Source organism: Antechinus flavipes, chromosome 1 (genome assembly GCF_016432865.1).
Source record: "Antechinus flavipes isolate AdamAnt ecotype Samford, QLD, Australia chromosome 1, AdamAnt_v2, whole genome shotgun sequence".
Taxonomy (NCBI): Eukaryota; Metazoa; Chordata; class Mammalia; order Dasyuromorphia; family Dasyuridae; genus Antechinus; species Antechinus flavipes.
The window spans coordinates 667,415,406-667,442,331 of NC_067398.1; the positions used below are offsets into that span (position 1 = coordinate 667,415,406).

A 26,926-nucleotide genomic window follows, 5' to 3' on the forward strand; every position below is an offset into this window, starting at 1 on the left:
TTTTTCCTCTTCACAACAGCCCTAGAAGAAGCTGTACGGGCCTTTGGGTAAGTAGTTATACCCTCTTCTGAATGCCCAGAACCCTGAGGCTCTCAGATGTGACAAGTCTTTCCCAAAGTAACATAACTAGTGTCAAAATCAGAATCAAAAATTAGGATTGCAAGCCCAATATCAAAGCCTCTATATACTGCCTCCTGTGAGCTGGCAAAGGCTTCTTTAAGACACAGAAAAGACCTAACAGAGGTATTAGCCATAGAACTCCACCATCCCTATATGGCTAAAAGCCACTTTTTAAAGTGCTAAAAGCACTTTCCAAAATATGTTCTTGATCAAATTTCAGCTGAGATTTTTGAATATCTGTCATTACAAAGATGATGGATGCTGAAATGTACCCCACTCAGAAGCATTTCAAACTGAGGTTTCTAACAACCAGGCAGATTATCAGAGAGATGAAACGAGCTGCTCACTTCAAAAACTGCCTTCTCTTAGTTTTTCTCTATTGCTGAAACCGCTGTTGTTTGGAAATCATGACTTTGTTAATGTGAAACCAGGGCACACCAACTGTTTACCTCTTGTTTTCAAAGTAAAAACTGTTTTTCTCGTTTGTCTGTTTTTAATGTTTTGCATGAAGACTATGATGGACTTAACCAGTGTAAAAAGTGTTAGAGATGTTTCTGGTTCTGCAATAGAGTGCGCTTATTATAAAACAACAAATTTTCTGCAAAAGGAAGTACATATCTATTAATGCCATGGACCTTCTCATCCAAGTCTCCTACTTCACTCTGCACACATGCTGATTATTTTTAGATACTACATTTTTAAAAATTCTCAATCTAGTTCCTATTTTTATGTAAACACTCCTGCTAACTTGTTAGTAATTTTCATATTTCTTGAAACTCATGTTTCAATAACAATATGTATATAATAAGACAATTTTGCTATCTTCACTTTACTTAGCAAATTTACTAACTTTATGACTAGTTTTAACTTTAACATTCAACTTTAGATAGAATCACAGAATTGTAGAACTGGGAAGGTATTATAATATTATAATACTTAAAGGGTATTCTAGTCCAAAACCTAAGTGATGCAAAAAATCTCTACAGTCTCTCTATGTATTTATCTAGTCTCTGCCTGAACATCCCCAGAGATAGGAAACTTAGTGCTTTTCCAGGTATTCCATTCCATTATTAACAGCTCTAATTATTTATCAGTTCTTCATATTGAACCCAAATCTCTGTCCCTCAAATCAATGATCTCAGTTTTAGGCCAAATAGAATTAAGTCCCACTTTCATGGGAACTGGGATATGGGAAGGATAGCTTTCACATCCCCCATTTGGATCTAAATCTTTTCTACTCTAGGCTAAAGAGACCTATTTCTACAAGTGATCCTCATGTGTGACTGTTTTATGAACTTGTCTTGGTTGCCCTCTTCTGAATGAGCGCTAAAATGTGGTACCAGATGAAGTTTTATTAGGATAAATGGAAATATCCATCCCTTCTGTATTTGAAACCAGCAAAAAAAAAAAAAAAAAAAAAAGAGCCTTCTAAGTTACTGGAGAATTAAGGACTACTTTTCTGATTCTGATGGTAATACCCATGATTATGATTATTTTCTGAATGTCCATGCTACAGTTTTCATTAACAGTATAAAAAGTATATAAGATTTAAGAGAAGACAAGTTAGTTTGAAACCACAGCAGTTTCAGCAGTTACCCAAGCGGTGCACCGAAACCACACACAGGACTTACTTTAGCAAAAACAATGTGAACAAAATGGTTTACCGCAGGTTAAATGCTGTTAAAAGCTCAGACTCCACCCCAGGTAAAAATCTTAATTTTTTACTTCTTGATTTTCTTAAATAGTGATCACTCTCTGGCACTCAAAAGGTTAATATCATTAAAAGAGTATAAATGCACTTTCCAAATGAACAGTTTGGGATCTGTGTTTTAACACGAGTTAAATATGGCTTTCCCAGAATGCTTTTCAGGAAATCTTATACCTAGCAGGATACAATTTCTGCTTATTTTGTGAGAAATTAAAAAGGCCAATAACTTGAGCCATAGATTCTGTTCTATTGTAACCACTACTTGACATGGAAAGAAAAACTTTTGGTGTATTACAAGTTTTACAAATGATGTTAATAAATACCATTGAAGCAAAGATCAAAGAGATAAGAACTAAAAAGGTTTACATGCATCTATAAGTAATTATATTAATGTTGAATAAATGCACGTGTATGTATAGAAATATACATGTATACATATACACACAAATGTGCTATTTATACACACATGCATATTCCAATGAGAAACTCCCGGGACCAACACTACTTACTAAATTTACCTGGTAGCAATTTTTTTAAAAATGAAAGATCAAAGCAAAAGAATGAAAAACAAGTGGAATTTCTGGTTTGTGGCTGGACCAGCTGCTTCCCCCAAGTCATTTATCCTACACAACACAGGATGCCCAAACTCTCATACAACTGTCAGGACTTCTGAAAATCAAGCCAATGACAGGTGATACTGGGTGGTACTTAGACGATGCTGCAAGGGAGTTGTTAGAAATGGGAAAAGGATTCCTTCACAGGGAGGATTAGTTTACATTGCTTACGTACAGAGGTATAGTATCAAGAATAGCAAATTTGAAGTCAAAGATCTAGACTTAAATTCCAGGTCTACCATTCACTAGCTATATGTCCTTGACTATTTTTCCTCTCTTAGTCTTAGATTTCCCATCAGTAAAATGGTAATAATAATAATATTTCTACTATGTACCTCAAATAGAATTAAGTTAGGATCAAATAAGATCATAAATGGAAATCATTAAATATAAATTATAACATAAAAACATTATTTTATATTATATAATAGAAAGTATATTAAATTATATATAAATATAAATATGTAAATTATATTAAATTACAATTATTTTAATATTACATAATAGTAAAATTATATTATATAATATAAATATAAATATTGTTACTCTTCTTCCTTTAAAAAAATTCAGTGTAGAAAAAAAGGAGTAAATAAGTGTGTGCTGATCACCAGACGTTCAGCACAACAGCTTTATAATTTAAATGCTCACTCTTGGTAACATATTTTTAGATTCCCAAAGTTTATATATGAGTGCATAAACCAAGAATCAATCATTTTTAATGTGAGCAAAGCAAATATCTGATAAGAAACATTAAATCATTTGCAACGGATTGAGCATATGACAGGCACCTTATGTTGGTATATGCATAAAAATATGGCCAAGAGAGATCAAAGCTGCACTAAAACATGACTTGATCAGATAAAATTTGAGGTTCAAAGTGATCAGAATGTTGAGATTTTTCCACTAAAAATATTTACTAAATGTCAAGAAAAAATCAACTTAATATATTTAAAAGGAACAGGAAGAAGTTCGTTCAAAATCCTTGAGAAAAGATGACCAAGCCTTTTGTCCCTTCATTCCATCAAAATTTCTGGACAATATCACTGGCACTTAATAAATGTAAAAAAATTTTAAATTCCCAAAGATCCCTACAAAAGGGTTACATATAGTAATCAAAAACATGACAGAAATCATATAGTATAGAAAAGGAGTAGGAAGGAGAGTGATCACACTACCAGTAAACAACTTAATGCATTCTCACAACAAAATCACAGTATGATGTACTCAGTCTTAGACCCAAGTTGTTTTGTCTTTCTTTTATTTTTCAAAATCTCAAAGTTTGTCAATATTTCACATTCAATACTTTGGGATTAGCCCAATTTCTGCAGACATCTCATAATGTTCACTCTTCTCTCCTAACATAAGCCAATGAATCCAAATAATGAATTCTACAATAATTACCATGTGGTCATAAAAGCACTGAGTTGAGAATCTTGCCATTTTCTATAGTAAAAACTAACTGTACAGAAATGCTATGTGTACAAAATGCCAAAGTTTCACAAATTCATTTAAAAGATAATATAAATTCTGTCTGAGAAACAGAAGCAGAGGGTGGGAAATTCAGTTTGACTTTTTTGGTAGGTGTCCACCAGAAAGTTCTAAGGCTCTCACTAGGAGGCAGCTGAGAAGACTTAATGGGTTCCCTTTCCCTTCCTGAGAAGATTCATCTGAACATTTATTCTGTGCTGACACTGGCTTAAGAATCAAGGCACTGGGGGAACACAAAGCCTCAAACAAAAACCAGTCTCTATTCTCAAGTTCTAAAAGCAGAATGCTTTGAAAATCACTGTCAATAGGTATAAGATGCTTTCCCCAGCCTTAGATAGGATGTGATAAATAGGAGTTACAGATATGAATGATACCTTAAAAAGCTGTTTTACATTTTACTATATGCTATGTTTTTAATAAGAGTGAACATTCAGGATGAAGAAAGAGATGGTGTAAATAGGAAAGGACCACCTTGTTGGCAGTTCAATGACTTGCTCAAGATCAAACAAGGAGTTAAGTAAGATGGGACTGACTGGAACTCATATCTTCTGACACCAAGGCAAATGACCTTTTGACCATACCATGTTGCTTGCCAATACCTTGCTTTGAAGGAAGGAAAAAGGAATCCAAGAAACAGAATTTTACGAGTAGAACTGAGAAGTCTAATTTAGTCCAACCAATTCCTGATCAAGAATACTCTCCCCAGACTAACAAGGGATATACCAGTTCTTCCTGCAGAATTCCAATAACAGAGAATTTCTATCTTATAGGAGGACATGGTGCATTTCACTCATTCTTTAGAATTAGATTACTTAATTTCCAATTGGTCTTTAGTCTGTCTTTCTCTGGCCCTTAATAAATGTAATTTTTACTGCATCATGATCTGAAAAGGAAGCATTTATTATTTCTGTCTTTCTTCATTTGTTTGTGAGGCTTTTAAGTCCTAATACATGGTCAAATTTTGTCTAAGTGCCACATACTGCTGAGAAAAAAGCATATTCTTTTCTATCCCTACTCAATTTTTTCCAGAGGTCTATCATATCTAAGTTTTCTAAGATTCTATTAACCGCCCTAGTTTCTTTCTTGTTTATTTTGTGGTTAGATTTATCTAATTCTGAGAGGGGATGTATAGTTTTGCTGTCTATTTCTTCTTTTAAGTGACTTGACTTCTCTAAGAATTTGGATGCTGTATCACTTGATGCATATACATTTAGTAACGATATCACTTCACTGTATATGGTATCCTTTAACAAGATATAGTTTTCTTCCTTATCTCTTCTAATTAGATCTGTTTTTGCTTTTGCTTTATCTTAGATCAAAATTGCTACCCCTTCTTTTTTTGCTCCGCCTGAAGCATAATAAAATCTGCTCCAGCCTTTTACCATTACACTGTATGTATCTCTCTGTTTCAAATGTATTTTTTGTAAACCACATATTGTAGGATTCTGGTTTTTAATCCACTCAGCTACCTACTTCCATTTTATGGGAGAGTTCATTCCATTCATATTCACAGTTGTAATTACTATCTATATTTCCCTCCATCTTATTTTCTCCCCTGTATATACTTTTGTTCTCTCTCTGAGGTGGTATATTTCACTGCTGAAAAGTTCATTTACAGTGTGGGAAAGGTCTTCCTCATATTCAGCTTAAATCTGCCTTCTTGTCATTCCTTGATTCTATTCTGAGGCTAAGCAAAATAAATCTAATTGCTCTTCCACAGGAAAATGCAAGGAAATCAAAAAGGAGTTGCTTCTCACAATCACTATCTTTTGACGGCCAGAATGTAGGAAGGATCTTTAGTTGTATATGCTCTCCTTCTTCCATCATCCTACCCAAGGTCTAAGAGAATTCTTGCTGACTCACAGACCACAAGAACAGCAACTTACATTTATTGAAAAAGTCTCTTCTCTCTGGACTCAGTTTCCTTATCTGTAAAACATGAGAACTGGAAAAGATGATTGCTAACTATAACTGAATAATGCTTTAAAGTTCAAATGCTTTCCTTACAAAAGCTCTGTAAAGTTAAAAAGAACAAGTAGTGTTATTTCTATTTTAGATTATAAGGAAACTGAATCTCAGATAAGTAAATAGACTTGCTCACGATCAATAATTTATTATTAAGTTCTACACACAGAATTATACTAGCATGGATATAGGGCTCAGAGTAGCTCAGAGAGCATCTATCTAAATCAGTCATTTCATTTTACAGATGAGAAATGTGAGACTAAGGCAGATTCAATGACTTATCCAATCAAGTAAGTCAGACAATGAGGGAGGAGAGTAGAAAAATATGAACCCCTGTGCTCTGACACCACAGCAAAAGATCTTTCCACCATACCATGCTACTTACTCAATGGAAAAGTCTATCAGTTTCTATTGCTATAGAGGAACTCTACAATACTGAGGAACTCATATTCTACTGGTTAGGGTGAAGATAGGAATAGCATCTTCACAGATAAATAAATAGAGGGTATTTTAAAAATTTCTTTGTCACTGGGGTGGAGCAAGCCAGTAATTGACAGAATGGGGTCTCTGGCCCAAGAACCTACTAATCACAGAGACTAACAGGACTCCCTTGATTCTCAGAGCCTAAGCTCTTCGTGTTTGGGCAGCAGCTAGAGCTCACTAGTGATGACTATGTTATCAAACTCCTACTCATTCAGTTCTTTCTGGTGGGTGTATATCAAAGTAGGCAAATGTTTCTATTTTTAATTCACAATTATCTATGCAGAGAAGGATCCTCTATCAATGTTTTTTGGTTGTTGGGGTTTTTTTTTTCCCCAGAGGAAACCCAAGAAGGAATTATACTCCTTCCACAATTCAAAACAAGGACTAATGTAGGACCCCAGACAGTTATCAGTCATGTATAATTAACTGGAGACACTAAAATGATGAAAGAGCACTTTGTCCTACTTCTAGAAAACACTTTTCTTGAAGACAGCTGAAAATTTCAGGTCTTGGATTCTAAGGATTTTCTGAGAATAATAATTTTTAAATAAACATCTATTTAGGTTGGGGGTAGTTAATTTTTTTTATAATTGGCCCCCTGCAATCCAATGAGGTTCATGGATCCCATCTCAGAATAATCTTTTTAAATGCACAAAAATATGTAGGTATGAAAAGGAAACCAATTGTGTTGAAATAGTTGTCAAAATATTTTTCAAGATCAGTACCTAAGGCTAATTAAGAACCTCTCGTTTAAATGTATTTTTTATAAGCTTCCCTCAAACATGCATTTCTATTATAAAGATCAAATTTCTAATACTCATTCATGACTCAACAAAAAAAAATTTCCTAACTATTCTACCAAGTGTCATGGGAAATAGAGGTTAATTATTTCTACTTCTATTTCCACAACTTAGAATCTTATTTTTTTTTTAAATCATTGTGGGAACGAATTAAAATGCCTAACCTGAGGGTGTAAAGGCATTAACCACATGGTAAAACTTGAGAAGCCAATTTCTAAGCAGTTGTGCAATAAACAAGAGGGCCAAAAAAGAACAATTAAAAAAAAAAGAATTAAATCTTTGCTGACTATTCTGGTTTCAAGTTGATTTTAACTAACATTGATAACTATTATCATTAATCAATTATGTGATCTGTAACAAGTTTCTAATTACTGACATTATTGTTGGCTTAGGAAATATGATTTACTTAAGTAAGGATACAAAACCATACCCTAAAGAAAACATCTAAATTCAGCAACAAAATGCCCTGAATTTAATTAAGCACTACAAAGACATAAGTCAGGACGTATTTCCTATTAGAAAAACTGTATTTTGTAGATCACCACTTACAATGAATAAGGATGCCAGGTTATTGGTAGTATATTTTATGTGAATAATGCAAACAGATATTTCATAGTAGATTTCTTGTATAAAAATTTATAAAAATGTCCTTCTAGGGAGTTGTTAGGGTTAAAAGGTCATTAGAAGCAATATATTGATAATAAAATTGGAGTGGAGGTTAAAGGTTATTTAATGGTTAGTGGTCGAGGCTCTTCCACTAATGTCACTGGCTTGCTGTACTACCCAAACCACAGAAGAGAGAGAGATGCACCAGGTTTTGTGTGAAGGAAGTGGGGAAGGGTGGGGCCAGTGCAGCCAGATACCCATATCACAGCACTAAAGGACTGAATTCTGCCTGTAACCCAATCACTGACACCCACACAGCCATTTCCTGAACTTTAAAAAAAAAATCTGTTTCTCTCTTTGCAAATCAACAACTTTTACCTAGAAACTATTCAGCGGTGAACTCTGACTGATTTCAATCTGTAGTTCGTTGCAGAAAATATATCATTGTTTACCTGAGAGAATTGTACGTGTACTAAGTTTAACTGCCAGGTTTCAGGAGGCTTGCTAGGTATTCGTTTTCAATGAGTCTGGCAGAAACAAATAATGAAAAATGAATGCCTGCTTGCTTAAAATTTACTTAGAACAGAATGCAAATCACAACGACAAAATGTCCACCTGCCCACCAAAAGAAAGTCAGCCACTGAAGCCATGAAGTAAAACAGTTAATCAATTTGTTGCAAGAAATTCTGTAAAGTTTGGTACTAAGATCAGGCTTCAAAATCTAGAAAGGTTTAAGTGTAGCATCTTCAGCTACAGAAAAAGACATATAACCTCTAATACTGTAGTTCTTAGGAATTAAGTCAAAGGAACCTGCTAAATCACTCCCACAAAATTTGAAAAGCACAATAATCTGCAGCACGTGTAGTTAACTGGATCCTGAGCTGGGCAATAAGATGTCCTTAAGTTAAGTATCCTGGCTACCACTAAGCAGCTGGCTAACTATGGTCAAAGAATTTAATATTGTGGATCTCAGGTACCCCATCTGTCAAAGAAAAAGGTTCAATCAGCTGATGTCTAATATTCCTTTCCTTTTGAATACTGTGATTCTATAAAGGAAGTACAAAATGTAAACTGTATAAAGGCCAGGGACATAAGCTTAGTTTTGGTACATGCAAACTGGTATAACCCATGAATTTTTTTCCAGAGATAACACTGAAGAGATGACATTGGATTTGACATCAGTTCTGCTACTTCAAGGCTGTGGGACACCCACCTTGTTACAGGAAGTCATTCAACCTCTCTGCCAGAGCTCCATTATCCTCATCTGTGAGATGAAAATAACAAATCCTATTCCCTGCCTCAGAGTTGCTATGAAGATCAAATAAGATAAGATAGATACATCATAAATCACACAGCTACCTATTTTTGTAAGGTACTGTCATTTAGCATCTAGCACCAGTCCTTTATACAAAGTACACATTTACTGTATATTGTGGAAGCCTATTCTGCACAGAAAAAAAAAAATTTACCAATCCCAAGTGTCTTCCTGAGTGCTTTCAAATCAAAGATTTTACACTAAATCATATTTGGTATGCTCAGAAGCAGTATGGACTCTGCTAAGAAGAGTGGTCTGGAGCCAAAAGGCCTGCACTTAGGTCCCGCCCCTGAAGACCCTTCAAGGCATAGTTGTAGGCATGTCATCTATCTGAACCTCAATAAAATGGAGATGCCGTTACCACTGCTGGTGCTCTCCCCAGCAGTAAATGATTTGCTTATATGACACAGAAGAGAAAAATCAGGCTCACCAAAGGCAAAGGAGTTGTACTTGGTTCTCCCTGCCCACAGAACTGCTGAGGAAAGCATAGTGAAGAAGACTGTGTGTGACCATATGAAGATGACTGCACAAAAGTAGTCTCAGCTTCCCCCAAATGCTTTCTCTAGCAATCTTTTTTTAGCTAAGGAAGTATTAAAGAAGCAAAATGTAAAAATCTAACTGAATCAAACAAACAAAAACACTAATTAAAAGGGTGTATGTGGTCTAGATGGTGTATACAGGTGGGCTATTTTATGCCTTCTCCCAACATAAGCGTCCGATGGGTAGGAACTATGTCAACATGCTCTTAGCACACAGCTACCGCTGCTATCTGCCAACCACAGTGTAATCAATAATACCTACTCAAAATTGTGGTATATGAACGTTATGGAATATTATTGTTCTGTAAGGAATGACCAGCAGGAGGAATACAGAGAGGACTGGCGAGACTCACATGAACTGATGCTGAGTGAAATGAGCAGAACCAGGAGATCATTATAGACCTCAACAATGATACTGTTTGAGGATGTATTCTGATGGAAGTGGACCTCTTTGATAAAGAGAGCCTTAATTGATCAAAGATGGACAGAAGCAGCTACACCCAGAGAAAGAACACTGGAAATGAATATAAACTGCTTGCATTTATGTTTTTCCTCCCGGGTTATTTATACCTTCTGAATTCAATTCTCCCTGTGCAACAAGAAAACTGTTCGGTTCTGCACACATATATTGTATCTAGGATATACTGTAACCCATTCAACATGTAAAGGACTCTTGCCATCTGGGGGAAGGGGTGGAGGGAGGGAGGGGAAAAATCGGAACAGAAATGAATGCAAGGGATAATGCTGTAAAAAATTACCCTATCATGCGTGCTATCAATAAAAAATTATTTTAAAAAATAAATAAATAAAAAAAATAATACCTACTCATATCTGTACAGCATTTTACAGCTCACAATGGGTTGCATGTGATCATCTCACTTGAACCTCACAGCAGTCCAATAAGGAGTACAAATGTTATCTTTGTCATTTTAAAACAAAACTGAGGCTCAGATAGGTCAAATGAATTATCCCAGGTCACAAAGATGGCAAAATAAGAACATGAACCCAAGTCTCTGAATCCAAGACTATTACTATTTCCACTAACCCCTTAAAAATTTCTCTCAGAAATCAAGCTAAAGTCAGAGAAAAAGAAGCTGTAGAGTATTTTCATCAGATTTTTCTCAAACTCATTTCATTAGATCCTTTAAAAACTCAGTATCACTCTGTTTCCTCTACACAAAGGCTGATCCCTCTTTCATCAAATCAAGCTAAGATAACAAAGAAAATACCTTGAATTTTCTCCACCTAGTACAAAACTCTGGACACAGTAGGTAATTTATGAATGAATAAGGTTATTAAGAAGTATGAGACATATATATGAGTGTATTTGATATAAACTTCTCCACCCTAGCTCCTCTGGTCATGAATAATAACAGTGAAAGAATCCTCTCCCTGCCCCTTCTCAGTTCTTGGCATTATGTCATTCATACTTGTCAGTGATGCCAGAGAATGGTCACACATTGCACTACTCAAATTGTATGAATTTTTAAAAATTTGAAATACACTTTGTCAGCTTTTCTTTGATAGAAGTAAAATGAAAACAATGTTTCAACATTATCCATTGGTGGGTTTTTACATGGTGTATTTCCTTGCTTAACTGCTTAATACGTTTTGACTGTAGACTTTAAGCAGAGATCATGACATCAAAGGAAATTACCACCATCTCAAAGTTTGCTATTTGGAGTTCTCCAATATTCATTTCTCTCTCTCATAAGATACTAAGTATTCGCATATTTCAAGTAACTATAACCATTTACTGTCCACTGCATAGGGAGAAGGAAGGATAAGTATACTCATGAAAACTTATAACTGTTACAAAGACTGAAGTTTTCCAAATTAAAAGATACGGTTTAATGGAATCTGATACAAAAGCCTACAAGATTCCTCAGCAGCAATTTGTCAAATCTGAAATTGTAGTTAAATATATATTTACAGATAGCTGAATAATGATTAACCTGCTTATTTAAGCAAAATGTCTGCATTTCAATCACCTTAACAAAGTAGCGCCTGGGCAAGGTACCTGAGAATCGTAGATCAAGTTTTAAAACCATATATGTGGATTACAGTCCACAGGAGGCACTGAACTTTCATCAAAATATATCAGATCTGACATCACAACCAATTACTATGCACTAAGGAAAATAGGATGTTCTAGTATTAAGAATATTTGCATTTATAAAAACCCACAAGCAAAGTGTCCCTCATGAAATTCCACCCTGGAATCTGCCTATTTCTAGTTTGAATTCTTGACTACTGAGAAACATATAAGACAAAAGATGTTGTGGATTCCACATCTACCTCTTATGAACAGAACATTTCAGTCACTACATCTATTATAAAAGGAAAATCAAAGGGAAATAAATCTACAAGTTTTCCTACTGTATCAATAATAAAACAATATTATGCTAGATTTACAAAGCCTGTTGTCTAAGCAGCTCACAGCACTCTACAGGATCACAGTAAGAAATAGTGTTAGAAGTAATGTAGTCTGGCCAAAGAAGAACTAGAGCTCATTACTGATCACAAAATAGAAAATTTTGATTATATCAAATTGAAAAGTTTTTGTACAAACAAAACAAATGCAGACAAGATTAGAAGGGAAGCAATAAAATGGGAAAACATTTTTACAGTCAAAGGTTCTGATAAAGGCCTCATTTCCAAAATATATAGAGAATTGACTTTAATCTATAAGATATCAAGTCATTCTCCAATTGATAAATGGTCAAAGGATATGAACAGACAATTCTCAGATGAAGAAATATAAACTATTTCTAGCCATATGAAAAGTCATTATTAATCAGAGAAATGCAAATTAAGACAACTCTGAGATACCACTACACACCTGTCAGATTGGCTAGAATGACAGGAAAAGGTAATGTGGAATGTTGGATGGGATGTGGGAAAACTGGGACACTGATGCATTGTTGGTGAATTGTGAATATATCCAGCCATTCTGAAGAGCGATTTGGAACTATGCTCAAAAAGTTATCAAACTATGCATACCCTTTGACCCAGCAGTGTTACTACTGGGCTTATACCCCAAAGAGATCTTAAAGGAAGGAAAGGGACCTATATGTACAAGAATGTTTGTGGCAGCCCTGTTTGTAGTGGCCAGAAACTGGAAACTAGGTGGATACCCATCAATTGGAGAATGGTTGAATAAATTGTGGTATATGAATATTATGGAATATTATTGTTCTGTAAGAAATGACCAGCAGGATGATTTCAGAAAGGCCTAGAGAGACTTACATGAACTGATGCTAAGTGAAATAAGCAGGACCAGAAGATCATTATATACTTCAACAATACTATATGATGATCAATTCTGATGGACATGGCCCTCTTCAACAATGAGATGAATCAAATCAGTTCCAATAGAGTAGTAATGAACTGAACCAGCTATACCCAGCGAAAGAACTCTGGGAGATGACTATGAACCATCACATAGAATTCCCAATCCCTCTATTTTTGTCTGCCTGCATTTTTGATTTCCTTCACAGGCTAATAATACACTATTTCAAAGTCCAACTCTTTTTATATAGCAAAATAACTCTTTGGACATGTATACATATGTTGTATTTAATTTATACTTTAACATACTTAACATGTATTGGTCAACCTGCCATCTCGGAGAAGGGGTGGGGGGGAAGGAGGAAAAAAGTTGGAACAAAAGGATTTGCAACTGTCAATGCTGAAAAATTACCAATGCATATATCTTGTAAATAAAAAGCTATAATAAAAAAGAAAAAAATGAATTAAAAAGATTGATAAAACACCATCAAAAAAAAAAAAAAAAAGAAGAAGTAATGTAGTCTGGGAGACCAATACATTATTGGTGGAACATTGTTGGTGGAATTGTGAACTGATCCAACCATTCTGGAGAGCAATTTGGAGCTCCCATTCTAGGGAAGGTTAGGAAGAAAGAAAAATTTGGAACTCAAAGTTTTACAAGGGTAAATATTTTAAACTATCTTTGCATGCATTTTGAAAATTAAAAGGCTATTTTTATTTTTTAAAAGTAATGTAGTTCAATTGAGCATAGAGAAAAAAACAATTTACATTTACAGCAAAGGAAATTGAAGAATAAAAAGGTTAAAGTCTTTTTATTTATGTTAGATACCATCCTTGTGAAGTAAGTAGGAATGAGGATTATTTCTTATATGGTGATACCATACAGAAAAAAATTACTGAGAAGAAATAAGAGAATCAAAGCTTCCTGAATCCCAGGCTTAAACTAATTTCAATTAACTTAAACTGCCTCTCTTCATGAAATGAATAAAAAGTTATAAAATGAGATCAATGTGGAAAGGCCAAAATAATTTATCTAGTATAAGAAAGAGAATTTAATAATAAAGGTGCAGGCCACTTCTAAGTACTATCACAATCAATTCAATTCAAACATTTATTAACACTCTAGTATATATAATTAATTGTGCTAGGTACTAAAGATACATAGATGAAAATCAATAGAATTTCTGCTCTCAAGAAATTTGCAATCTCGGAAAAGAGAGAGAAAAGCATACTAATGATTAAGATACAAGCTGTAATAATATAAGTGAATAGAAGATGTTCAAACAAAATGAGAGATTCAAAAAAGGTTCAATGACACAAAATTGAGGAACTGGAACCTGTGGGGAAGAACAGAAAAGGGTTAATGAAACAGACCAGCTAACTCTGGAACTGTCCTGAAGGAAGGGAAAAGGCAGAAATCTGAGGAGAAGATTGTTTCAGATTGAGGGATAGTATGTGTAAAGGCCTGAGAGGCTGAAAAAATTCATACAAGCCTAGAGAATGTCTCCTACGTTAGCTAGAATATAATGAGTGAGAAAAGGAATAGTATGTAATAAGGCAGGCAGGAGTCAGCTTGTGAAGCATACTGAAGACCAGGCCAAGGAGATTTTTGGTATGGTATACAATAGGGAACTACTGGATGTTTTGAATTGGGAAATACCATGGACCAAGGAAAGGGAGAAAATAGATAAAAAAAGATTAGTTAGAAGGCTATTATAATCATCTAAAAGACATAAAACTGGAATTAAAGCTGAATACAATAAGATAAAGTGGAAAAGAGGAAAAAGGCTTACAAGATATTAAGGATACAGAATTAGCTTGACATTGACTGAGTAAGGAAAAATCAGTGACAAATGAGCTACTGAGATTGGGTGACTAACCAGAATGGTAGTGCAATTAACAGAAATAGGGAATTATAATGATTATCTCTATTTCCCCATTCCCCACTCATTTCATCATAACTGATTTTGAGAAGCATTAAGGCTACGAAGTAACAAAACAATGTATGCAGATCCATGGAACAGTGTTAGAAATAAATAAATATCAAATGATATTACAGTAGACCTTAACTAGAATGTTTTAATCAATGAATAAATATTTATCAAATACTTGAAATAACAATGGTTGGGGCAATGTTATACTTATTTTTATATTTCTTATCAGATCTACTTTATTCTAAACTCCTTGCTTTTGATGGCAAATTATCCACTGGATACATGATACAGGCAAGACTGGGACTGGGGTATGGGAGAATGGAGCATAACCCCCGGGGAAGCACTTTCTGACTATGTGACCCTGGGCAAGTCACTTAACTCCAATTGCCTCAGCAAAAAAAAAAAAAAAAAGGCAGCAACAGCACGACCCCCTAGAAACTGAGATTTGAGAAGGGAGCCAAGTATGGAGAGGAGCAGGTGATGAGAATGTAGCTAAAAAACCCACCCAGCAGGGATGATGCTGAAATCATGGGGAGAGCTGTGAAAACTCTAGAGATAAGAATTTCAAGGACCTGAAGTATGCTCAGTTCACTGTCTAGACTGCTCCACTTCCCCACTAGCTGCCCTGTCTACTTGCAATGACACTGTTCTGAAGCCTGTTCTTGTGAGTTCCTGGCCAGGACTGCCATTTCTTGAGGAAGATCAGCCAATGCTACAAACTTCACTCCCTTGATCATTTTGTTTTCTTGTACTTGTATCCCAACCCCTAGCACAGGACCTGGAATGAGGTAAGCACTTACAAAATGTGCTTGTGCACTCTCACTCTCTCCTCTTTCTCTTTCATTTTTAGATTCTTTGCATCTAATACAGTGCCAAATGCTTAGTAGCTATTTGTTCGATAAGTATTAATGCCAGGTGGCATACTGAATAGAATGCCAGGCCTGGAGTCAAGAAGAACTATTCTTCTGAGTTCAAATCCAGCCTCAGACACTTACTAGCTATGTGACCCTGGGAAAGTCCCTTACCCATATTTGCCTCAGTTTCCTCACCTGTAAAATGAGCTGGAGAAAGAAGTGGCAAACCAACTCCAGTATCTTTGCCAAGAAAACCCTAAACGGGGTTATAACAAGTTGGAAACCAACTGAAAACTCAACAATATTAATTGCATTGAATACACATCTATAACATCCCTCACAAATTCAAACTATCTGAACATAGTGCTAAACCCAGAATTAAGGAAAATAGCTGTCAAAAAACCTGAACAAAATCAGAGCTGTAGATTTTCAATGATTTCTTCAATCACATGTAATTCTTACCAAACTTATTATACTGTTAAGTTCCAAAAGGGTCTGGAATATATCATACCTTTTCTTTATTATTTCACAATATGAAGCCCAGTATCTCACACAAAGACAGCACTTAATATTTATTGATCAAATGGTAGTATGATAAGATAGCAAGAGTTGTTATTGAGACATGAGACATAAACTTCAGTTCTAATACTGACAACTAACTGAACAAATTATTTAGCTACTTTTATGTTTTTTTTTTTATCTAAAAAGTGGGGATAATGAAATTTATATTACCTATCTCAAAGTATTGTTTTTAAGGACAGTGTTTTGTAAGCTGAAATTTAGCTGAATTGAACTGTCTTCCAATAGTAAATTAAAGGCAGCAAAGCAGAAAAATGAGATGGAGACTACCAGAAATGTGGACAATCACAGTATTGAACAGAAACAGCTGAAAAGCTTTATGATGTTATGAATCTGATTCCTAACAATTACCAAGAACCATCGATAAAAAATGAAATTATACCCATTATCTTCCCTTTAAGAAGGAAAATTATTTATGTCGCTCAGAAAAATTCCTACCCCAAATGGTTAAAAATAGAAGTAGAATTATGAGAGAAGCAAGCATGGCAAGCTAGCCTAGGCATTTCCTTAAATGGAGGTTCTAAGTAAAAATTCATTAAAGGGATAGAAGAAGGTGCAACACAGGGACAGAGGCATTTCCATGGTGAGAAGGCACTTGGGAGGGGAAAGGGAAAGAGAAGCCCAGAGTTTCAGGAGCAGAGCTGGGAGAGAGAGAATGAGCATGGATGAGTTGAGTGTAAGGAAGATGTGGAAAACCAAAAGATAAGTGACGTGAAGAGGTCAAAGAAACTTCCGTAGACTAATAGCCAATTATCACCTATATTCTTGGGGAAGTTTGGGTATCATCTTGCATGTAAAAAAAGCTGGAGATGGAGAGCTCCCATTTGTACCTGAACAAGACTTCCATCTTCAACAAACCAAGGTTTTACTCAAATACCACTATGGAAGAGAGACCCACAACCTCCCAAGGAGGCCCATTACACTTCTGAACGGCTCAAATCATTAGAAAGTTTTTCTTTACACCAGAAGAGTACAAGCAGGTGCTTCTTTAACTCGCACCTGTTCCTCCTAGTTTGGCCCTTTGGAGATAAGCAGAATATGGTGCTATCCCCCTCATTAAATATGGAATCAGAGGAAACCTGAGGGTATGCTTCTCTTAATACTTGCATGGCCCTGGAAAAGACTCATATTGCATTTAATTGCCTCATACTCCACGTGATCTTGGAAACCTTGAAGTGCCATATGAATAACAGCTTTTATTATTTCATACTACAGGCCTTCAGATATTCTAAGACACTAATCATATTCCTTTTCCAAGGATCTCCTTTAAAGGCAAAATTTTTAACTAATCTTTAGATGGCAGTCTTAAGATTCTTCACTATTTATTTTAGTCACCCTCCAACTTCCAAAAAAGAGGCCAGAACACATTACTTGTAGGGTATCTGCTTAGAGCAAAACACAGCAGGACATAAGATCCCTTAAAATACAGACTAAGATCCCCTTAGTGAATCTGGTACACATTAACCTAAAAACAAATTTAAATATCCAGGTCAATTCCAGACAAACAGCTGTCTTTCCCAGCTCACAACCAAGTTTAGAAAATAAGCCATGTGGCCAAACTCTCCCTGTTAACATACTTTCACAGCTATTGGCGCAAAGAAAGAACAAACTACTGGAGGTTTCTACTCTTTCTTCCCTAAGCCACCTGAGCTAGCATGAAAACAGTATTCCCCACTGTAGCAAACAAGATGTCTTGTATAAATGAAAAGAGTGATTATCCTGTCACATGGCCAACAGATGACATAGGAAAGCACTGTTGATGAAGAGGGGGAAGGAATTAGGGATCACCTACATGGTATTGTTATACCAATAATAATTTTTTTTCTTTTTAATTTTTATTTAATAATTACTTTATATTGACAGAATCCATGCCAGGGTAATTTTTTTACATCATTATCCCTTGCACTCATTTCTGTTCCGATTTTTCCCTTCCCTTCCTCCACCCCCTCCCCTAGATGGCAAGCAGTCCTATATATGTTGGATATGTTGCAGTATATCCTAGATACAATATATGTTTGCAAAACCGAACAGTTCTCTTGTTGCACAGGGAGAATTGGATTCAGAAGGTATAATAACCCGGGAAGAAAAACAAAAATGCAGATAGTTCACATTCGTTTCCCAGTGTTCTTTCTTTGGGTGTAGCTGCTTTTGTCTGTCATTTATCAATTGAAACTTAGTTAGGTCTCTTTGTCAAAGAAATCCACTTCCATCAAAATATGTCCTCATATAATATCGTTGTCGAAGTGTATAATGATCTCCTGGTTCTGCTCATTTCACTTAGCATCAGTTCATGTAAGTCTCGCCAGGCCTCTCTGTATTCATCCTGCTGGTCATTTCTTACAGAACAATAATATTCCATAACATTCATATACCACAATTTACCCAGCCATTCTCCAATTGATGGGCATCCATTCATTTTCCAGTTTCTAGCCACTACAAATAGGGCTGCTACAAACATTTTGGCACATACAGGTCCCTTTCCCTTCTTAGTATTTCTTTGGGATATAAGCCCAATAGAAACACTGCTGGATCAAAGGGTATGCACAATTTGATAATTTTTATACCAATAATAATTAAAAGAGACTATAGCAGAAGAAAAAGACTTGCTGTTGTTGGAGAGTAGGGTGAGAGAGGAAAAATAGGGATTTGGATTCTACTCTATTGACTGTGATCTGAACAAGCAAATTGTGAGATCTATGCCATCATAAAGTAGATCATGTTTTTAAACTGCTTTGCCTAGTATGAGGCAGGTAAATGACAGTCTCTAAACTAGCTGACAATTCTGCTAGGAAAAGTTTCCCCTTTCTGCTTCTGTGACAAATTTCACAGAGAATTCTGGGCATTCTGGACTAGAAGGGACCTTCAAGGCTAGCTAGGAAAACATCTATCTCAATATGAATCTTTTCTATAGAACCCAAACAAGTAGCCATCCAGCCTTCTTTTGAAAACTGCCAGAAAAAATGAACTTTCAGTAACAAAGAATTAATAGGCTATATTTCGAAGGCATTATAAATTCAGAATTCTAGAGGAAACTCAATTCCATATGGCTGAAATAAAATTAAAACAACTTAACTGCAAATCCAAATAAAATAACCTCAGTTTGAACTTGCTCTTGGACTTCTCTGAGGTTGGAATTAGAGAAGTTGAGTGAATAAGAAGAGACTTAGTTTACTTTCCCTTTATTCCTGAAGTATGAAAGAAGAATGGGGAAAACTGATGACAGAAAAAGGCATCATACTTACCACTGGGTGGCTTGGGTCGGGGAGGAACATTTTTCTTCGGTGGCAGAGCAGGAGTGTCCTGTTTACTTTTAAAAGGGTCCTCTGAGAATCCCACCCCTCCAAAAGAGGAGGTGAAAGGGTCAGAAGGGGTGGACTGCAGAAATGGAAATGAAAGGGAGATAGAGAAAAGCAATTCAAATAAAGATTATGAAGATCAATCATACACGTAATCAGTTCTTTACTGATCCCCTCTTATGGGAGACCCAGGCCATTGGGTCGAGTCTATTTGTTGTTTCCACGTGGTTGTCATTTAAGGTTCCTGAAGGGAAGTAAGCCTTTCCATATCTGTAAACTGTGCTGAGCACATGGTAAGGTCATAATAAATGTTGAATATTTGCTGTTGAATAATGAAAGGCTGAAGAGGCCTGTCCAAACTCTATTGAAACTGCTTGCTCTACTAGCAATATCTATATTGCCAACTTCAATGGTCATTTCTTGATTATTCTTTTCCCAGACCATTCAGTTTCTGACATTAACCTGTGCCCGTAGTCACCAAGTACTACTCTGGCCTTCCTCTTATCTGGTTAACCATTTTTCTCAATCAGCAGCAGGACTGGAGGGCTCTTTTCTCTCACAAACAAGTGAGCACCACAGGGATTGTGCTAGATTCAACAAAACAAGCATTTATTAAAAGGAAGTGTTGTCCCTGTCTTCAAGGAGATTACCCTTTGAGAATTCCTGAATGAATTAGAATCACAACTTTGTTATGTGACAAGTCGAGTTCAACACAGCTGTTAAGGAAACCTTTTACTAATGCAGACGTCAGACCCCCCAGATCTCTGTTCGAAAATTTTCAATGGCTCCTAAAAGCCTTGAGGATAAAATACAAACCCCTTGGCCTGTCATTCAAGGTTCTTCGGCACTTGACTAATTCTGGTCTGCTTTTTTAGCCCCACTTTACACAACTATCATGTTTGCTTGTTGGAATCTTCCAAGTCTGCCCTCAGTGAATGGGTTAGGGTAGTGGTAGTGAAAGAAAGACAAAGGAGCACTTTAGAACTACAATCGAAAAGAACTAGGTTTGCTGCAGGGATTGTTCAGTTAATATTCCACAGTGTTAAAATCATTAAGTATACATGTTTACCAGATTTCTTGATATTTAAACGTCAACTTTTTTCCTATGGTATATTGCTAAGCTTTTCAAATGATATTTTAATACAACAAAGCTTAGAATGAAACAGTTTAAAGTCACTTCCAGGTTGACATGAGAATATTCTATTCTGTCCCTTTCCAGAACTTTTCTATGATGTGGATAAGGGCACTAAAATTCTAGGTCTTTTGCTGTTTGATGTAAATGTTCTTTTTAAAAATAAATGATAAGGGCAGCTAGTGAACAGAATAATGGCCCTGGAGTCAGGAGGGCCTAAGTTCAAATCCATTTGACACTAGCTACCTGAGTAATTCACTTAACCCCAACTGTCTCTCATCCACCCTCCCCCCCACCAAAAAAAAGAAGATCCTCTACACAGACTATGAACCAAAGATCTTCCCAACCTCTAGAATCTCTTGCTATCACAAGTTGCCTATTTCCTTATTGCAAGTTTTTCTTCTTTCAAAGTTGTCTTAATTATTCAACAGATATTCATAAGTACTTCTGCTAAATATGCTAAGGAATTATACTAGGAATTACTTGCCAAGAAATAATTCTTAATCTAAAAAAATGTATAATCTATTAAAAGAATGTACTATAGCTATTTATCTGTGTGTTTTACAAGACAATGTATTAATTGACAAAAGGGATTCAAGAGTAAATTGTTCTCAAAGTTGAAAGGGAAGTTTTAATGTGAGGAAGTAGATGAGAAATCATGGAAGACTTCATGGAAGAGGTAGCATATGAGGAATTCATATCTAAACTGGGCCTCAGAGGAAAAACAAGGTTTGATATCATTTCACCTAAATAAATCACCTAATTTCACCTAAATATCACCTAAATAAAAATGCTGTGTCCTAGAGTGGGAGTAGGGAGAAGTTGGTTGAAATGGGATACATAATATCCACAGTCTAGCAGATATCCTAGGAATGTCTTTAGATAAAATATGGTCCCGATTACAAAGACAACAAGGAATCCAAGACCATATCCAGCAAAAGGAGATGTGTGTGCCCTAGGTATAGGTTATGGGGGAACACGCCATACACCTATAAGAGGAGTATACACAGAAATAAGGAGATATTTTATTTTTATCTAGCTTTTCACAATCTCCCTAATTTGAAGTGCTCTTTTCCCCTAAAATTTTCCTAAAGCAATTTATTTGGCTTTCTTTCATTTTCCTACAATATTTTCATTCATATTACATTTACTTCTGTTCATGTCATAGTCTCACAACGGCACCTGCTCTCAAGGAGCTTTCCTTTTATGACCTATTTTTATCATACCCAATATAGAGCATAATGATATGAATGGAGGCAGAGTTCTGATAAAGTTTAATAGAAAGAGTTATTTTCATCATAGTTATTGTTTTAATTATTTTATATAGATATAGATATCCTATCAGTATCTAATACAGTATTCTATCCAAAGTAGGTGCTCAACAGAGATCAAATCAAGCTATTTGATTGACTCTTCAATCTCAAAAAATTCAATCTACAGACTTCTGGACCTGCCATAAGGTTAAATGATCTCTTATTCAGGACCAAAAGGATCACTGCATTACTATTTGTAATTTAATCTAAGCCTAAAGTAAAGCTTCTAATTTTTAGAAGTTAAGGAAAACCACTTTGGCTTTAAAAAATGCTCTTTAAAAATAAAGAAGAGACAACTATTTTATTCATTTAAAATTTTCAAAAATGATACTTAATCAGAAGAAATAGTTTTGGCCTTATCTTAAAATGCTCCATGAGTCAAGAACTGAAAATTGAAAAATACCACCAGGCCAAGTAATTCAATTGATTCTTTCTTACATCACTCAATAAAGTTAATAAGCATTTATTATGTGCAAGGCATGTTTCCACTTTGTGGGGAAATTGGAAAGCAGTTTGACAAAAACTGGGTTTAGATTAGCATCTTACACCACATGCCTAGAGAATTTCCAAATGGAGTCTTGATTTAAATCTAAAAGATCACATTATCAAAAAAATTTAGGAAAACTGAGACAGCTTTCACAACTATGGATGACAAAAAATTCTTTTTTTTAAATATCTTTTGTTTTCATATCATTTTAAATTCTGAATAAACGTTCTTATATCCTGCCCATTAAGCTATTCTATGTAACAACAAAAAATTTGAGAAGGAAAAAATGTAATTCAGCAAAACTAAGCAAAAGTGAAAGAATCTCACCAAACAAGGGTTACAGGAGATCCAAAAAGATATAACACAATTTCAATTACATGAACTGAAAAAGTTTTACAATTACAAAATCAACATAAATAACATAAGAAAGGTAACTCAATTAGGAAAACACCTTTGTATCAAATACCTTTCACAAGGGTGTCATATATAGAGAGAATTAATACAAATATAGAATATCAAGAGCAAGTAATCAAATTAATATAGACTAGTTTTCAAAAAAAGAAATACAAATTTCACAACTCTATGAGAAACTGCTCTAAAACACCAATAAGGGAAATAAGTAGAAACTAAAATTACTCAAAGGTTCCAATTCACAACTAGCATATTGGCAAAGATGACAAAAAACAGAAATAACATAGGGATATATCAATACATTATTGGGGGAATTCTACAATTCTGTTAATTTAGAATTATATTGGGGCAGCTAGGTGGCGCAGTGAACAGAGCACCAGCCCTGAAATCAAGAGAACCTGAGTTCAAATCTGGACTCAGACACTTAACACTTCCTAACTATGTGACCCTGGTCAAGTCACTTAACCCCAACTGCTTCAAGAAAAAAACAAACAAAATTAGAATTATATTAAAAATTTTCTAGTAACCACACTCTTTAAAACAGAACTATCTCTACTATACATATATATTAAAATGGTGAAAGACAAAAAGATTCCACACATTTTGAAATATTCATAGCAATTCCTTTTATAGTATTAGCAAATCAATCAATTAACATGTTTTCATCAAGCAATAGATTCATTCTGACACTACTGATCACCATTTACTCCCTGATACTCTCCTCTTGGAACAGCCAGATCTGCTTTCAGCCTAGATCCATAATCAATATTAAGAGAAAGAAGGCTTACCTCTACCAGCAACAACTGCTAACCAACAATTAGATAGGTAGCAAATCCTAAATGAGTGGTATCAAATTCAGAGAAAAACTTATCCCTGTAGCTGCAAGGGACATTATCTATATAATTGTGTGTGTGTGTGTGTGTGTGTGTGTGTGTGTGTGTGTGTGTGTGTACACACACACACATTTTTTTTGTTGTTGTTGTTAAACTTATCCCAATTACATTTTAATCTGGTTCAGAGCCATATCTGGGTTTTTCAAATTTGACACTTAAGTCTTAAACCATTTGTTTTATTTTCCTACCCAATTCTCACAGCCATTATCTGGGGAAACAAGTCCACTGAATAAAAAGCCAGCCAACTTTCCTAATTGCCACTACACACAAGGAAGGCAAGCCAGCCTACCGAAGCAACAAGGCAACCTGAGAGAAAGAGCATTTGTCTCAAGCAAATCAGACCACCAGCACCACCATCTTAACCACTATCTTCCCCCCTCAGATCCTGATAGAGAGAGCCCAGGATCCTGAAATCAACAATCTTGGGCAGAGCAGTGCTTCCAGCCCAGTGCTGGTAGAGAAAAGCTATCCCTTAAGAGAATCAGTCTGGGAACTGCTTCTACAGGTGCATTCTTTGTTACAGTTCCTAAAGATCAATAAAAAGAAAACTGCCATCAAAGTCCCTGGCATTATCTAATGGTTCATCAGAAACTAACATCATTTTATCAGCAAAATGAAATTAAAGAGACATTAACATATGCTTTGCCACCACATCCTAAGGACCATAGGACTTTTCCATCTGACTTGTAGCTAAATCTTCCATATGTGGTCTCCTCCCTTAGAATGTTAGCTGAAAAGGAAGGCTCTTATTTTTCTATTTATACTACCAAGACTTAACAGAGTGCTTTGCACAAAGTGCTTAATAAATGCAGCATTCATTCATTCATTCTCTACATATTCTTGATATTGCTCTCTCCTGGTTCTTCTCTCATGTGTTTGACCACTTCTTCGACTTCTTTTTTAGATATTCATCCATTTCACTCCCACTAGCCATGGGTGTCCTTCAATAATTCTTCTCCTTCCCGTGCCTGTGATTTCAATTATCTTCTCTATCTAGATGATTTTCAGACCTAGTTATCAAGCCCTAAACACTCTTCCAGATTTTCAAACTTCAACTGCTATTAAACATCTCTCACTGGATATTCCATAGATATCTTAAACTCAATATGTTTTAAATTTCACTCATTATCTTTCCCTCAAAGTCCTTACCTCTTCCTAACTTCCCTATTACCACTGAATGCATTACATCTTCCCAGTTACTCAGACTCATAAGCTAAGGGTCAACCTCAACTCCAAACTTTGTGATTTCCCATATCCGATCTGCCAACAAGACTTATTATTTCTCCCTTTGCTGTACCTCCTGTATTTATTCCCTTCTCTCTCCTAACACTGCCATCAGTCTGGTACAGGCCCTCTTCATTTCGTATTTGGACTACAATGGCCAGCTAATTAGTCCTGCTTCAAATGGCTACCATTGTCAGCCTGATCTTCCTAAAGCACAGCTCTGATTCTGTCATCCCTCCATTAAATAAACTCCAGTGGCTCCTTAGAGGTTCAAATATAAAATCTTCCTTGTGACTTTTAAAGTTCTTCATAACCTAGCTCCTTCCTACCTTTCCACTCTTCTACCTTTAGCAGGTACTGTCTTTTGCTTTTCTTTGTGATAAGTCTCTGGCACTTAGTAGACATAATCTTTACTAATTTACTTTACTCTCCTCCAGTATTCCATAATCCAATGACACTGTCCTCTTGGCATACAATATTCTATCTCTCAAATCCAATCAATCCTTTAAATCTGTTTCCCCTCTACATCTGCACCCAGATTCTTCTAGATTCCTTCACATGTCAGCCAAAATCCCTTCTTCTGCAAGGCTTTCTAAGTCCTCATAAACTCAGTACCTTCTCTGTGTTGATTATCTCCAGTTGATCTTGTATATATCTGATTTTATATAGTTGTTTATATGTTGTCTCCTTCATTAGACTAGAATTCCTTGAGGACTGGAACTATATTTTTGCCTTTCTCTGTATCCTGGACACTTAACACAGTGTCTAGTACAGAATAGTTGATTAATAAGTGTTTGTTGTCTTGACTTGACTTGGTAGAGAATTGGTAGAGAAAGAAAGAGAAGTGACATCTGAACAGAGCAGAATATTTCAAACTCAGATAGAAACAAGGGACCAATAAACCATACAAACTAACTTAGAAAATCATATAACATTGTCTACATTCTACTATATTGTTATTATGTTAAATATTTAGCAATATCATTTTTATTTGGTTTACAACCACTTGAGAATGCTGAGGCAGCACATCACCGAGGTTTGACACCTATGTTCTAAATGAAGCTTTTCCTGATCTCCCTGTGCTCCACAAACAAGCCATTAATGCATTCCCTTTTCAAGCAGCTGTATATATTTTGTGAATATTTTACATAAATTTAAATACGTCCATTTTGTCTTTACAATAGATTGCAGACCCAGAGATTAATTTTTTTCTGGGCCTTCCCAAGGCTGAGCTTAATAATTAGCACAAAATTGGTGCTTAATATAAATCAATTAAGTGTTTCTTATAGAAAGAACACTGGGAAATGAATATAAACTGCTTGTATTTTTGTTTTTCTTCCCGGATTATTTATACCTTCTGAATTCAATTCTCCCTGTGCAACAAGAAAACTGTTCGGTTCTGCATACATATATTGTATTTAGGATATACTGTAACCTATTCAACATGTAAAGGACTGCTTGCCATCTAGGGGAGGAGGTGGAGGGAGGAAGGGGAAAAATCGGAACAGAAGTGAATGCAAGGGATAATGCTATAAAAAATTACCCTGGCATAGGTTCTATCAATAAAAAGTTATTTTAAAAAAAAAAAAACCACAGCAGTAGGAGGAATTTGATATACTTCTTTTGGAAACAGAAAAAAATTAAACAAAAGATAAACATGAAAGGCAAAAGAAAAAAAAAGTATCTTTTAGTAAGCTTGTTATTCTGATAACTAGTTGCAGTTACAAAGATCCCAATGAAGGATGACTTTAATGATAATCTACAGCTTTGCTAAGCAGGAATAATGTCTAGTAATTGGCTTTTATACCTGGAATGTCGTACTTAAGGCTATCTCCTTAGATATCAAGATGAGTTTTAAATTTTAGATGATGAAT

General features: G+C 35.4%; 1 protein-coding gene across 6 annotated transcripts in view; it reads right to left on the bottom strand.

Moving 5' to 3' along the window:
- The window catches only part of EPS15L1 (epidermal growth factor receptor pathway substrate 15 like 1), a 115,395-nt gene that overhangs the window by 13,007 nt on the left and 75,462 nt on the right, over positions 1 to 26,926 (bottom strand). For 4 of the 6 annotated variants that reach the window (XM_051972076.1, XM_051972075.1, XM_051972078.1 and 1 more), the window contains exon 22: positions 19,539 to 19,671. The exons of the other annotated variants lie outside the window; for them this stretch is intronic. In XM_051972076.1, the coding sequence (XP_051828036.1) occupies positions 19,539 to 19,671 (133 nt within the window). The remainder of the gene's footprint in view (positions 1 to 19,538; positions 19,672 to 26,926) is intronic. 6 annotated transcript variants of the gene reach the window in all.